This window comes from Carassius gibelio, chromosome A6, assembly GCF_023724105.1.
Source record: "Carassius gibelio isolate Cgi1373 ecotype wild population from Czech Republic chromosome A6, carGib1.2-hapl.c, whole genome shotgun sequence".
NCBI lineage: Eukaryota > Metazoa > Chordata > Actinopteri > Cypriniformes > Cyprinidae > Carassius > Carassius gibelio.
In genome coordinates, this window is record NC_068376.1 from 2,373,968 (window position 1) to 2,390,630 (window position 16,663).

The 16,663-nt window shown below is 38.2% G+C and overlaps 1 protein-coding gene across 6 annotated transcripts in view; it reads right to left on the bottom strand.

Annotated features, from left to right (window-relative positions):
- Positions 1-322: 322 nt before the first annotated feature.
- The window catches only part of LOC128015253 (receptor-type tyrosine-protein phosphatase F), a 190,640-nt gene continuing 174,299 nt past the window's right edge, over positions 323-16,663 (bottom strand). For all 6 annotated transcript variants that reach the window (XM_052598935.1, XM_052598934.1, XM_052598936.1 and 3 more), the window contains 12 exons: positions 16,530-16,627; positions 12,743-12,866; positions 12,195-12,370; positions 9,605-9,724; positions 9,243-9,397; positions 8,874-9,159; positions 6,895-7,073; positions 4,039-4,165; positions 2,965-3,090; positions 2,737-2,891; positions 1,871-2,006; positions 323-1,745 (listed from right to left, as the gene is read on the bottom strand). In XM_052598935.1, the coding sequence (XP_052454895.1) occupies positions 1,677-1,745; positions 1,871-2,006; positions 2,737-2,891; positions 2,965-3,090; positions 4,039-4,165; positions 6,895-7,073; positions 8,874-9,159; positions 9,243-9,397; positions 9,605-9,724; positions 12,195-12,370; positions 12,743-12,866; positions 16,530-16,627 (1,751 nt within the window). In that variant the 3' untranslated portion in view covers positions 323-1,676. The remainder of the gene's footprint in view (positions 1,746-1,870; positions 2,007-2,736; positions 2,892-2,964; positions 3,091-4,038; positions 4,166-6,894; positions 7,074-8,873; positions 9,160-9,242; positions 9,398-9,604; positions 9,725-12,194; positions 12,371-12,742; positions 12,867-16,529; positions 16,628-16,663) is intronic.

Genomic DNA, 16,663 nt, shown 5'->3' on the forward strand with positions numbered 1-16,663 from the left:
GGACAGTTTGTGCCTAATTAGTGAGATGATTAGCTTTCAATAGAATTAGTAAACTTTCCTGTCTGGTTGCTGAGATTTTTGGAGGAGGACTAATGTCTCCAGGTGTTCCAGAACTAATGAATCATGTAGAACAGGCAGAATCCAGTCCACATGCCTTCACATTAAACTGCAACGGCCGGTGGGCCGACTAGCTTTGGCTTTCTGGCAAGGACACGGACACACTGGAGAGGGACCAGCCATCTGTTCCCGGGAAATCTGCTGAAGGAACCGGGATACTGCAGCGAAATCTCCATAATAAACATGTACAAAACCAACTTAAGCATTTTATTAACACATATTTCTCTCCTTTTTATTAACAAATAGAAAACAGATTGGCTGTACAACAGATTGAATGCCGTTTTGTCTCTATGCGAACACAAAGTGAAATGAATTCTTCCCATGTCCGCATTTTTCATCTTACTTTGTGCTCAGGCCATAGGAGGATAGAAACACTTGAGTATGCACATATTTTCAGTCTGATGATGCTGTCGCGACGTTACGGGAGATTTGTCTTTACGAGCCACAGTGAGAAATGATCGGCTGGCCGTTAATACCACATGTGGAAATTTCAGGTTTTGTATTCCCAGTCTGTTTTTCCCACTTCAGCTGTTAGTCTGAGCGAATGACGGATGGCCGTGGTTCTACTGGAGGTACGTGACGGCTGTACATGTGTGTGCGGGTCAAGGCCTGGCCATTCAGCATGAGCTGACCTTTGACCTCAGCTGACCCGGCACGGGATAATAACTTTGCTGTGGCAGCAGGAACACCTATTTTCTTGTCTTTCTTTCACTCGAGAATGGAAGGTTTCCAGAAAGTGTCTGTTTACTGCTATCCAGAGCAGAACGGCTCTGACTGCGTTCTCTCGTTTCATTGGTTTATTCAGTTGTCCTTAACGACGGCAGGTTCATTAAGGTCACTAACTCTCTTTTATACTAGATTATACTGTTTTATAAAGTATCAGGAGGTGAAAAGGTTGTTTTTAATTGTATATTTTTTATATATAAAAGTTCCCCTTTTCCCACCAATAAGAGTAGATCATTAAAATATAATAATGACAAAAAGTAAGAAATCATCAGCAGCTCTGAGTACTTCTCTTATAGTATTAGTAACCTGGGCCATGTGAAAATACATGTCCACATGTGCTAAAAATAACATACGAAAAAATTATAAAGGAATGATAATAATAATAATAATTATATAATAAAAATAAAAAAATAAAAGAACCCCTTAGATGATCAGCATAAATGATACAAATATTGTATTTTCTGACATGTATACCAATCGTCATGATGATACAGTAATAATAATGATGATAATAATAATAATAAAAACAATAGGCAATGTTGATCGATATGAAAATGAAATGCTCGTAATCATAAAGCAGTAAGGTAATACAGAGACAGGAGCTGTGCATTAGAGACCAGAATGAAGATTTGTTGCAGTTTTCAGAGACAGGAACAGGATTGTGATGAAGTTCCAGTGATTTCTCCTCTCTTCTGGTCTGCCCTTTCTCTCTGTCTGTTTGTCAGTCTCTCTCTCTCTCTCTCTCTCTCTCCAGCAGTGGTGACTCAATAGATATGATGATTATGGCTCAGAAACAAGTGGCGGCTCTTCGTTCTGAGGCATTCTGGGAGTGGTTACGTTGCATAGTGATCAAAGCTGCCAAGGTACTCCAGAGCGGCTCTGTAGCACAGCTGGTACTGATCCTGCACACACAGGACACACACAGTTAAAACACAGACTAAAACACGTGTGTTGCGTAAAAATGAACTATCTGTCTGATTTGGAGTAAATGATGACATGTGAAGTATTCCTGGGCTTTCAGGTTTACCTCGGTCTGTACCATGGCAGGTCTCTGCGTGCGGAGCGTTTTTATGGTCTGGAACATGTCCACCACTCCTTCATACCTCATCCGCTCCAGAACAATACTTAAAGTGATGAAGACCCCTGTTCTGCCCACACCAGCACTGACACACACACACACAGAGAGAGACAGAGAGAGAGACAGCAGTTCAGCACATGTACCGTACACAACATTTGGAGTCGGTAAAGCTTGTTTGGAAGAAGTTTTTAAAAGAAGCCTTCTGTTCACCAAAGCTACATTTATTCATCATTTATTCAATGTAATATTGTCAAATAATTTAACAAATTCAAATAGCTGTTTTCTAAGTGAATATATTGTAAAATGTGATTTATTTCTGTGATGTGCAGCTGTATTTTCAGCATCATTACTTTAACCTTCAGTGTCACATGATCTTCAGAAATCATAATTATATGCACACTATTCTTGTTACATTTTTTATGCTGGAAACAGTTGGGCTGATTTCTGTGGAAACCTTGATCATTTTTGTTATCTTCTTTTATATTTAATTGTATTCTTTGATCAATAGAAAGTTCAAAAGAAACTCATGCATTTATAATAAAAATCTTTTGTAACAATCTCTCTGTCTGTAATAATCAGTCTTTTCTGTCACTTTTGATCAATTTGATGCATCCTTGATCAATAAAAGTATTAATTTCCTTTAAAATAATCTTACTGACCCCAATCTTTTAAACTGTAATGTACAGATACAAAGTCAGCTCTGGCATACAGTCAATAAAATATAAGACTGAGACTGATTTAATATAGATTTACCACATTTTGAATATGCAATATATCAGCCATGCTCTGCTGCACTCGTTCGTTCTGCTTCTCACCTGCAGTGGACAGTAATTGGTCCGTCCTGTCCAAACTGCTCCTTGGTTTTGTGGACCTGGCCAATGAAATCAATAAAGCCCTCTCCTGTCTTTGGCACGCCTTGTTCTGGCCAATCGGTGAACTGAAACTGCCGGATCGTCCTGGACTGGCCATCCTGAGAGAGAATGAGAGTGTGATTTAAAGACACAGCACAGCTGAAGTCACGCGGTCACGTCTGATCGACTCACCCTGGCGTCTGTGACCTTAAACTCCCGTAAGATGTACTGCGGCATGTTGTATTCAGCCATGGGGTCCACGACGAAATACTGATAGCGCGCAGATCTCTCTGCAGGCCAGTACTGATGACACTTCTCCTGTGGAGCCAAACACACAATCATAAGAGGATCTCCATTCATTTGTCCAAACCCCAACTTTATTTTTTGGTTTTTTTTTTTTTGCCTTTGGTGTAATGCACAGAATGACAGCCTGAGGCCAGCATACAACTAGCTGATTTTCAGCATCATTAACATTTCATTAGTCATAAGAGAATCAGAGTTTTTTATTATTATTGTTATTATTATTAATTGCATATTCAGACATTTTCCTCAGCAAACCAACATTCATATCACATGTTTATTTTGATATTATTGTCTGCTACACTCAAATCAGTTCCTCCAGGATTTTGCGTCCTCACAATTGCAAACATTTGCAGCAGCTTACAATATTGTATATTTGTAAAAAAAAAAAATCCTGAGAGAAGCAATGTTAATTAATTAAAAATGCATAAATCTGAGCACAAACAAATTGATCAATATGTGTTCAACTGCTGAACCACAACTGATTTCAGTAATTATGCGCAAAATGATCAGTAACAGTCCTTTTGTGGTCACTGATACTAATTACTTAATGATTGTAATGGTAGGTTTTTAATGAAAAACAATGGGAAATATCCTAAAAATATATACACCTTTTTTTTTTTTTGAAAAGCTGCAGCAAATTCAGTTACTTGCCAAAATAAAAAATAAAAAAAGTCTTGTGAAATCCTAATGGGACTGTTGAATGATTCATAAAATAAAAAAGCACATTCATGTAAATCTGTTGCTTATCAAAGCTGTGCATGAACGACCCTGCCTTAAAGTCCACAGGACATCAAAAATGAGCAGCGTTTCACAATCCAATCACTTCCCAATGGATGCAGTCAAGAGCCACCCTACATTTAGCCTTTTTGAATATCTTGTTTCACTCACATTACAGAAGTAAATTGAGTTGCAAAGGGCCATCCACATTGACTTCACATTGAGAATCTGAGAGTCTGGACTCACCCGTCCCATCTCTCTGAGCTTCGTCAGCATCACCACGATGGTGGAGTTGTGCTCCCAAAGCATCCTCCAGAAGTCCTCCGTGGTTTCAGAGAGAGGACCTTGTGTGGCGATATACGCCTTCTGCTGCCTGCAGGAGCAACACATGAAAACACAGTCTAAAAAATCAAGAATCTAGACAGAATACTAATCAACAGTGCGTAATGCTTGCTTTAATTGAACAGCAGGAGGCACTGCAGCTCCATCGCTGTGATCATAAATGCATTAAGACAGTCAGACAAGGAGATAAATATGCAGTGAGAGAGAGAGGAAACACTGGACAGAGAACGAGGGAGAGACTGTGAGACAGATGCTGAGAGGCAGAAAGACGCTGGTGGTAGAAGATGAGACAGAGAGACATGATTGTGTAATGAGGGCAGCAGAGCTGTAGATCACTGTTTGGCAGCGTGGGGACGCGAGCGCTTGTGCTGATGTCCTGCTGTGAGATCCCCAGGCCTCGGCTCAAGTTTTTTTTTTTTTTTTTTTTTTTAGATAAATGCATCTCTGAGATGGTTGAACAAGTGGAGGAAATGTCTAATCTGACTTTGGCAGCCTCATTATTCTCTTACAGTGATTTTATCAGCGCAGGTCTCTGAGTGGTGGTACTGCTATAAACCCACACTGTCAATGAACAACGACTCTCACTGACTTCAGCTCGTTTGATCACGTCAAATCACTGTGTGAGTGAACACATCTGCACGCAGGGCAAGCTGGGAGAAGACAGCGTTCATCCAACATATGCTGAAGAGTCCTGATCTACCGTACACACACGCACACATCTCACAGGTGTGATGCAGCCTTATCTGAGTCACCGAACGACTGGAAACTTTGCAACCCCCACCCTTCACACACACACACACACACACACTGAAAGCTCATCAAGCTAAAAGCATGTGAAAGCCCTTCTCCCTCGGTTCTTCATTACAAACACGATTACTGCCAATTACGCTGTTTACACTTCAGTACGGCGGCAGATGCAGTGGGAGCTCTTTGATTGGCTGTTAATTTGATTAAGGGCCAATAATGAGCCCAGATTCTTGACAAACCTCCGCCCCTCCACCTCACATGACCCCCCAGCAGCAGCAGAGGAAGTGCTTGATTCAGGATGTTAGTAAAGAGCTATTCATTTGAAGCACTGATATTTGCAGTAACCGTTCACTGTGGCAGAAAACGGCACTGAATCAATGAATCTCAGAGACTATAGTCACCGCAGATGGGATAGAGGCTGACTTAGGTAATGCAAGTTTAATATCCATTTTCTACAGCTTTCTCTTCAGTGAAGTATTTTCAGTGCACAATCCATCAAACAGACTGTAAAAAGAAGTGATATGAAATGTAACTGCTACCAAAATAAGCATGTGTTTAGCATGTATACTATTATTTCACGCTCTAACGTACTTGATTTTGATTAGTCATGCTTGTATAATGAGTGTTATACTAAAGGGGTGTAAATGATTGAATCCGATCTAAGCTGTGCAATTATTTTCAGGGAATAAGGAAAAAGTCATACGGGTTTTATAATGATATGAGGATGAGTAAATGATGACAGAACCAGGCATGTGGCCAGCTAAGCACCAAAAATTTATAATAATATATATTTTTACAATATTATTTAAATTGTAAAGATTAAAGGCAATGAAGAAATATTACTATTGCAGTGATAATACTCAATTGTAAAATAAAAATCATACATTTACTACTATACTACTACTAATTATTATTGTCATTATTATGGCTTCTAAAATTGAATTTTTTATTTATTTTTTAATTTAAATGTTAAAAATACATCCAAAAAATAAATATAAGTTTCACAATTATAATATTTTTCTGTAAAATAAAAAACATTTATTTTTTATAATAATAGTCGTATTTTAGTACAGTAAAATTACAATACCAATATTTATTCACAACAAATACACTTCTCTTTATACACAGTTTGTGTGTGATCCTTTTTTAAATTCACATCATAATCATCCCAAACTCACAGCATTTACTGTTAACTGAGAGACTGTAAACACTGAGTCATGAGCTGCTCGCGTGTGAATGAACACAGTGCCACGCTTTACTCTGAAACACACGGCTTGTCGGACTATATATTTAAAGAATTAATTCATAGCCATTACAATTCATTTTACTGGTTGGAAATTTTGAAATCTGTATCAGTTTGCAAAAATATCAATGCTGGGATTGTTATTGGTGAAATTATCCCCTAATTCAGTGGTACACTTGACACAAGCTCATTGCAGTCTGAACGTCTATCTGTCTGTGTGTGATAGATTGAGTGCTTCATGGAGACCGGACTCCTCTTGATGGGTAATCCTTTTATTTGTGCACTGAACTGTGTGCATCACCTGTCAGCTCATGGGCGCAGGACCGCGCCGATTCCCCAGTGCTGATAGCGCTCCAGTTATGGACAGTCCTGCCAATAAGAACAATTTGTCCTGACAACTAGCAGCACTAATGCAGAAGACACGCAGACACAGACTTCCTCGTTAGGCCATGACTCTGAGCTGTCACATCCAGCAGGAGTCAAAGAGACGGGGGACAGTGATGGAGAGACTCGCTGGTGCTCGTGGCAGCAGCACCTCTTCAGGAGAACACGCCGTCTTTCATCTGATTTCTCCAGAGTCTGATTCACAGTTGCTCTCAGATCTCTGTTTATGACTTCATGCAAAATTCTGAATTTAAGATCTGGCTTCCTTTCAGTTCAGGAGTTTGAGTTTGAATTAAGTTGTCAGCACCACAGGATGTTGAATGGAAGTGACAGGAAGTGGAATTAACTGAATTTTACATCGCAAATTCTGATTGATTAAGGCCTACCTGTATCCATCGATGAAGCTGGCGTTAATGTAGTCGGACCCCTCCACGCCTCTGATTGGCTGCAGACACACACGGCTGGACTCGAAGGGCATGATGTTGACCAGTCGGTTCTTGAATTTGTTGCACGGCAGACTAGCGCTGATGAATCTGGAGGTGTGTGCTTTGGAGTTGGCTAGTTTCTGTGGTGGGAAAAGACACAGAACACACTCATATTGTTTAGAAATTGATAAATAGACTCATACACACTACCAATCAAAGGTTTGAAAAAGAAAGGATGCATTAAACTGGTCAAAAGTGATATTTATAATCATGTAAAACATTTGTGTTTCATAAGTGCTGTTCTTTTGAACTCTCTATTATGGTTTCCACAAAAATATGAATGAAACAGTTTTCAACAATGATAATAATTAGAACAGAGCAGCAAGTCAGCATATTAGACTTCTGAAGGATCATGATGCTGAAAATTCAGCTTTGATCACAGAAATGAATTACATCTAAAAATACATTACAATAGAAAGCATTTATTTTAAATTGTAATAATGTTTCAGAATATTACAGTTTTTCCTGTATTTCTGATCAAATAAATACAGCCTTGAGCAGCAGAAGCTTGTGGCTGAGGAAAGCTAATGAGATGACATTTTAGCCTTTCAAACATTAGCATTCTGTCATTTTCCATTTATTTTTGTGAGTTTTTAATAAATATTTGAAAATAGCTTGTTTCTTTTAAAAGTCAGCTTTTTGTGTACATCTTATTTGGCATCATTATACTGTATAATAGATGTTATTAGATTATAGATGTTACATTGTGCATTGGTCATTGATTAATGAAATATAAGGAACACTCTGAGTTCAAAAGTTAAGTTCAGGTTCAGTATTAATAGCAGAATGATAGATTGCCACCATCAAACTCAAAAGCATTTTTTTCAACAATTAAGTGTCAACAACTGAGATCCTTCTTTGGCGGAGAATGAGGTGTTTTGAGCGGCTTTGTTCTCAAACTTCAAATGATCCTTGCTCTTTCAATCTCAGCATGTCACCAAAATGCATCATGGGAAAAACAGCCCATTAAAATCATCCATGTTGTGAGGGAAACACAAACAGGTTTCCACACACAGCTCTGTTTCACTGGCCCTTGAGAATCACATGATTCCCATTAACCATTATAGATGAGAGTCATAAGGAATATACCAATTCAGATTCTACATTATTATTCCAGTTTTTTTTTTTTTTTTTTTTTACTATTATTGTATTTATTGATATTTGATTTAGCTTAATTATTTTTATTAACACTTCACAGTAATATCTCATTTGTTTACAATTGTCAATAGTAGTAAACAAGAACAATAGTTATACAGCATTCATTAACCTTCAATATTTACTAAAAATGTTCATAGTTGTTCATAGTTAATATTTTTATATTTTCAATTTTTATTTTACATTTTAGTTTCATTTTAAGTAATTCTGTTATGTGCATTTATTTATTTTTGAGTTTTACTTTCTATTCATTTCCAGTTAATTTAATCAGCATTATTACATGGTTACTTAACTTGAAGCATTCATTATATTTCATTAATTAATGTCCGATGCTTACTCTAATATCTAGTTATTTTAGTGCGTTAGCTTAAGCCTATTTCAGCTATTATTATTAACATTTATGAAACATTTATGATAATTTAAAGTTATATGTATTTCAATTAAAAAACAGTTATAGCTAGCGATAATAACCCTTTTCCCAAGTCCAAAAAAACAACCAAGATAAACCGCTAAGCAACAAACGGCATCTTCTGCATGTTAATCAGGGGTTTTAACAAGCAACAAGGCATGGCATCGTCAGCTGCTTACTAAACATCAGCGAGGTTCTGATCGGCTGTGATTTGGTGCCTTCACACAGTGTTTCGAGGAGAGAAAAACTGACACAGGAACCCTGTTGTGTCGTGCCAGTTTAAGGTTGATGTGTGTGTCTGTGTTTGTTTTCTGACCTTAAACTCCAGTTCCATGGCAGTGACAGTGTCTCCGGGCGACACCTGCGTGAGCTTCTGGATGTGTGTGTACAGGCTCCGCGCCGGGACCTCTGTGTTCCCGCAGGTGGCGGCCTCCAGCAGGGCCTCGTGGATGAAGATATACTGATCTTCTGTCTGCACCATGTAGTTCCTCTGAGCACGCATGCAGGTCACATGACCGTAGATATCCACAGACTTCTCATGCTTCATCCGCTCCAGCATGGCCTCTATTACGATAAAACAGCCTGTCCGACCCACTCCAGCGCTGCCATGGGAAACACAGATGTAGAGTGAACTCACAGATGCATGTGCATGCTAACAGATACGTGAGCGGAGATCATGCTCCACCTGCAGTGCACCACCATGGGTCCGGCGTCAGGTGGGTTGCAGGCCTTGACCCTGCGTAGAAAGGCTAAGATTGGTGTGGGGTATTCAGGAACGCCGTGATCCGGCCAGGCCATGAACTGGAACTGTCTTACTTCCCGTTTCTCACTAGACCCATTCTGTCACAACACATTCAAGAAGATATATGATGTGATGGAAAAGGGATTTTTCTTGCGGTTTTTAAATAAAGAAAATATGTTTATAATAACTACAACATATTATAATTGATTATAATATGGAAGTATAATTTGTCACTGCAGGTAAAATGAAACAAAAAGTGATGAAAAAACAATAAATGTCAGTTTCATCATCATCCACACACAGACCTTATAGAGAGCGAAGGTCCTGACGCTGTAGGTGGATAACTCCACCGTATCCAGCATGGACACTTGAATCATGCCGTATGTCTCTGTTCCACGGCTCGGCCAGTACTGATCACACTTCACCTGCAATCACAGACGCACACAAACATCACACATCAGGGGCCATAAGAGCACAGGAGACGGCTGAATCTGAAGCAGATGGGGCCGTCTGTGTTGCGAAGCACCGACTTTTTTTAAATCATGCCGTGTTTCTTTTGCCAGTGCAGCACTGAAAATGTGAATCACTAAAATTCACATAATTTCCCATAATCCTTGTGTGCATTCACACACAATCCGTAAAGGTCCCGTAATGACACGTGACATCAGGATGTAACGTGTTATATGCGACGCCAATTTTTTTTTTTATTCTTGTCAATTGTGTGCTTAAGTTTTTTATTCGTATTTGTAGAATTAATGCACATCTTGACGTTTCCATGCAGTGTTTTTAATGTGATATTCCAACATGCATATAAAAATAGGTGGATGGAAACATATATTGACAGATCGCTCCACTGTCCCAAGCATCTTTCACACTGGCCTATGGACATCAGATAGTCACTATCTCACCTGGTCATGATCCGATATGTTAGCTTTACTTGGCAGCATAAAGTAAACATATGCAATTGTTTGTAAATTTAACTGACTAAAAACCAAAGTAAATGAAGGGAGTTTAAATATTTCTTACCCTGTGGCTCCCTCTAGTGGACTGCAGTTGTCCTCTAGAGCATTGGTTCTTAACCACATTCCCGGAGGACCACCATCACGGCACATTTTGCATGTCTCCTTAATCAGTCACCTGCTCATTAGTTGAGACTCAAGTACTTGAAATGGGTGTGTCAGATAAAGGAGACATGCAAACTCTGCAGTGATAGGGGTCCTGTGGGAATGTGGTTGAGAACCACTGCTCTAGAGAGGTCTATGCAAGTCTATGGGAAACCTTTCTCAAGCCAACATAACTAGTTATTAAGTTAAGTAACATTAGTGTGGTGGATCAGTGAATGTGGGAGAATAGGAATGATAACACACATACTGTGCATGTGTGTGTCTGTGTGTTGCAGTTAAACTGAATGCAATGTTTATATCTCCTTGTTTCAGATGATGAGAGAGATGACTCTTAAATGTGCACTGAAAATTGCAAGATGATAAATCCTGTGCTCCAGGGACCATGTTCTTAAGATAATGTTAACAGTAGAAAATCAATCAAGTCTCCCCAGCTATAAATGTCATTGGCTGTTAAAGTCTTCTGTTGCTTATAATAAATTGACATTGATATCACATAAGCAGTTTTCAGAATGCTCTCAGTTACATGTAGATGCAAACTGTATGCATTACTGAGTGTGGTGGTGATATAGTGTCGCTTTGGGGCGGTGAGTAGCTATGAGGCTGCGGTAAAAATCAGAGTATACCCACTAGAAAAAACTATACTACACCACTGGCTGTGCGAGTAATGGCCGGTAGATCTGGAGTTGAGATGCATTAATGTGACCCATCTGGGCTTTCATAAACACTGCTGTCCTTCTCAACAAAGAGCAGGTACAATATGTGCACTTACTCAAGATAATTAATAAATACGGCCGACTCGAATTTAGGTCAAAAATGTAATTTGTAAAAGGCATTTCTTGTTGTGGAATGAATATGTTTATTTTGTTTCTGTTTATATTTATGATGCAAAGTATATTTGTGACAACAGCAAGCAACAGAAGGTTTTTGAACACATTCATTTTCTCCACAGAATTTGATTCAATTCACTTTAAAGCAGATAATATCAAGGCTTGTCCAATTCGATCAGTAAATTATTTTCTGCAATATTTTAACATATTAAAACAGTTAAAGTAAATGTTTTATATATATATATATATATATATATATATATATATATAAAGACAGATAGATAGAGATATTATACATATATAGTATATAATAGATCTATACAGGTCAAATTATAATATTGTGAATCGTGAGGTACATAATTCCATTATAAAGCTTGCACTGATTCACATTAATATATATTAAGTCTTATCATGTGGAGGAATAACAGAATGACCATCTGGTCACACAGCAGGTGAGGAAACACATGACACCTCGCTCTCTCACAAACACACATGCACACACATCACTTCCTGTTCGACAGTCCTATGAGGACATTTATGGTCACTTCCCTTCATCTGTAATTCACATCATTTTTTCAGCCTCATGTCATTCCAACCCTAAACGACTCTTATTCTTCTGTTTTTAAATATTTGAACAGGTTTGGAATGACATCAGGGTGAATAAATGATGACCATTTAAATTTCTAAATCACTAAAAAACATTATAAAAGCTGCTGCTTGAAGTAATGGTTGAAGTGCAATGTGTAGGGAGAGTCTTTATAGTTTTTATAAGTTCCTATTTTGAAACTATTCTTCTAGAATGTTTATTTAATTCCATATAAAGCCCAATTACACTCTCATGAGAGATAATTTCTATGTCATCTGCATCTCTTGTCATCACTAAAAACATTTCTCTGGCTCTGAGGCCGGAGCCAGACAACACGAGATGAGGAGTGAAATCTCACCCTGCTCTTCTCCTCCAGTCTGGTCATCATGATGATAGTGCTGGTCCTCTGCTCCCACACCATCCTCCAGAAGTCACTGAACGTCTCGGGAAGAGGACCCTGAGTGGCGATGTAAGCGTTCTGCTTGCGGTAGCCGTCAATGTAGTTGCCATTGATGTAGTCGCTCCCCGGTACACCTGCGGTTCAGCAGTGCAGTGTTAACACGCAAAGGCTGAGAACTGAGTGGTCGTTGTACTGATGGCCTTGATATGCACACATGGTATCTACAGACTTTTCTTATTTATTTTCTAACTATATTTTAAAATGCATTAAAAGAGAGTACTTTGAAATAATCCAAAAATATTTAATAAACAGGCATGATTTGGACTTGATGGCCTTTCACAGAATTCAGTAGATGCAGATTCTGTGCAGAACTCATCGAAGCTGAATGAGATTTTTGATATTTTGAGATGTCAAGCTACAAACACTACTCTTCAAAAGTTTGGGGACAGTAAGATTATTATTGGATGAGCAGAAGAGAATCAATATAGGTTTGATTTCGGACTCACCATCAATGGGGGTCAGCACGACTCTGGAGTGATCGTAAGCGATGACATTTGCATAGCGGTTCTTGGGCTTGTTGACCTCTAGGTTGGAGTTTTCCCAGGTGAACTGCTGGCTGGGGTCAATAGACTGCAGAACAGTAATATAAAACATGAGAACGTTTGTTAGAAAGAAAATAATGACTGTTTCCTAAATACGTTCTCATTTGCCCATTATTTAGTCCTGCCCCCAATCTTATTCCATTGGTTGAGCCAAATGACACTCGCCAAACGACAAAAAACTATTTTACTGGAACATAATTTATTTCAGAGTGAAACAGTGTATTTAATGAGAAAAGATAAAGGGAAACTGTATGATTTAATGAGGGAATGGACTATAACTTCATATGACAGGTGACTAGAGGGAAGGGGTTTTAAAATAAGACATCATCAGCTAAAAAAGAAAGTCATTTCAGAGGTGGAGCAAGTTCAATTTCATTTTGATTAAAGTTTACAAAGCCTAGAATAATGTGCACCAATGAATCATTCATAAAACAGACGACTCTGGCACAGCAGGAACTGATGCTGCAAATCCTCACAAACCCACCACAGCTCTGCAAATCTCTACCTTGACCTGCATCGCTCCGGCGCTTTAGAGACCTGCTTAATCCAGAATGTACATGTGCAGTTCATTCTAAGTGCAATGCAACATTTTTTAGATGTCTGTGAAATGAAGAGCAACCAGAGGCTTATGTTCTGTCACTAACAGGTGGATTATGAATAACAGCCTATGAATAATCATAAATCACTACACATCTGTCATATTGCAGGTGACTGTTCGCCAGCTTACACCTTCTAACAACAGTGCATTTTTATTTGATTTTGTTCATCTGTATGTGTGTGTTTGTTGACGTGCTGTGATGAGGATTATATTGATCGCTGGACATCAATGCATTTCAAATGAGCATGCACAAGCCCTATGCACTTTCTGTGTTTCATGCTGTGTCTTAACATTGTGTGCTAACCTGACACAATACGATTCATAACAAGCAATCTGGAAATCTGAAGGCGAAAATTCTGCACAATGCTGCACAATTAAAGCTAATCAGAGGAGTGTGTGACAAGTTCTGTCAGTTAGTTTGCATTTTAGATTAAACGCACAACTCCTGTTTTTTCGACTTGCATGACATCTCTCCAGATGGCACTGATGGATTTGTCTTATTATATTAATGTTTCTTTCTGATCCATATGCGATCAGTAATATACTGTTCATGAGGAGTGTTGCTTTAGACCATTGGGTTTTTGGTGTGAATATAACTCAGACCTACAGCAACATCTGAGCAATGAAATATCCATTTTAATAGCATTTAATAGTGTCACACTAAATAGTCTTCTCTCTTGGCTCTATCTAATGTATGGGTCATATCATTCACAGGACTGGAGCGGGGGTGAAGCTAATTGGGCTTAAGCCCCAAATGTTTTGACTGGAGGTGCAAAAAATGAAACAAAAGCTCAAATGGTAGATGTTTTAATGCAGATATATCTATGATCTGATGATGTGTTATCCTCGTGTGCTGTAAGCTCTGCCCTGATCTGTGGTTACTTACCAAACATGGAGAAAAATAGCAGTCTCTGAAGTGAAATACATTTACAAAGTTAAAAGTTATGTATCACAAGCTTCAATCAGCTTGACTGAAGGTCTGTTGGGCATTTTTTCATCTCTCTCTGTTATTTTATTTATTTATTTTTTATTAAAAGAAGTCTCTTCCGCTCACCCAAGTTGCATTTATTTGTTTAATAAGATAGTAAAAACGCTAAAATTTGGAAATATTATTACAATGTAAAATAACAGTTTTCTATATGAATATTATGTAAAATGTAATTTATTCCTGTGATCTGCTGCTGAATTTTCAGCATCATTCCTCCAGTCTTCAATGTCACATGATCTTCAGAAATCATTCTAATACGATGATGTGCTGCTCAAGAAACATTTCTGATTATCATCAATGTTGAAAACAGTTGTGCTGCTGAATATTTTTCTTTAAACTGTTATACCTTTTTTTTTAAGGATTCTTGGATTCTTGATAAACATCCTTATTTTAATTTTGATCAATTTAATGTGTCTTTACTGCATAAAAATATTAATTTCTTAAAAAAAAAAAAATGTTGTTCTCAGTGAAGACATTCCCACAGATGACAGGCTCACACCGATCTATTTCCATTTTATTATTACCTACAGGTATATTACTTTCTCTCCATCGTTGTACACAATTCCCTCCCCATATGTCTGTCTTTATCTGTTTATCTTGTTAGCTCTTTTGTATTGCAGTTTAATGTGTGCCATTTGGCGTTTGATTAGATCACCGTTGCTCTCTCAGTATTTGATGTCTATATTAAGGTCTTGATTGTTTAAGTACTCAGAAGAGCTGCTCAATGTAACAAGTCAAGCAGACAGCAGAGTCCCGCCCCTTCCCTACACACACACACACACACACACACACACTGCAGGATTAGCCATCTTATAAAGCAGGTGACTCTCACGCTGACTACACTTTTAATAGAGTTGTTTCCCAGCTTTAATTTCAAGCTCTGGTGATCTGGGTACTGCCTTGTGAAGCTGATGTGAGTGTGTGTGTGTGTGTGAGAGAGAGAGAGGACTGTCTGTAAATGCATGTGTAAGTGGTAGTATTATAAAGGTGCACAAGATCTTAGTATCATTTCAGATCATTTGAGTAATGCACAGCAGTACTTGTTGAACATGAGCTGCTGAAGGGCTCACATTTATAAAATCTTTCTGATTTATATAAGGAAAACACTTTTAGCTGTTTGTCTGTGATTTAGTAGCCACAGCATCAGACAGTCTCCAACAGGCCATTCACTGTGTGATTCAATCTGCACGTAAAAATGTCAAGGTCAGGCTCAAAATTTGCATTTTCTATATGTTTTGCTGGATTTATGCAACTTCTGGGATTTGGGGTACATCTGTCCATCAAAAGTCATATTTTAATGCAATGAGTTCTTCTGACAATAAACACATTATTTATTGTCAATTTCTTCAGTGTCTTCTATACAGATCAAGTTGGTCTATTATTGTGGTTTCAACTATATCGAATAGATCTGCCCTTAACTAGCATATAAAAGATAAAAAGTGGTAGCTTTACATGTAGTTCAGAGGTGAGATTTTCTAAAGTGAACCCAAACTAGCAATGGAAGAACTCAATTCACTTTCACTTCTGAGACCAAATGAAGTACTTAAAGAAATAACAGTATTTATGTTAAATAATAATCATTATGAATGTCTTTACTGTCACTTTTGAACAATTTCTTACATTCTTGCAGAATAAAAGTATTCATTTATTACTGACACTAAACTTGAAATGAATAGTGAGTGATATGATTAGCACAATTGCTAACTAAGAATGTGCTCAGGCTTCAGCATAACTACAGTTTGGAGCTATATTTATAACTGATCTGCTTTAAATGTACAGCCACGATAAATCCACTCTTTCTTCACTGTTAGAGGCAACTTCTGTACTCTTATCTTCATTGTTCTGTCCTAAAATGTACATATTCACACATGCTGATGTAGGTCAGATGAAGCACGAGTGTATTCCAGCTGCACAACTAATCCATTATAGATGCATTCTCCTCCCGTCATTGTCCTGATTTATCTTAGTAGACATTTTTATTGAAAATTGATGTTTGCAGGACGTGAAGCAATTACCCTTCATTGGTTTTAGTAGAAGGAAGAGAGAGAGCGATTCTCCATAAAGTTGTTTAGACGGACAATCTGACGTGACTTAGGAAGAGTTACCTCATATTCCTGTGAGAAGCGTAGGCCATCGTTGGCTTTCAGCCGCTCGATGTGGTCAGCCAAAGCACAGACAGAAACTGGAGGGTGTTCCTGCATTCCTGCAGGGAGAAAGAGAGGATGAACTGATAGCAGAG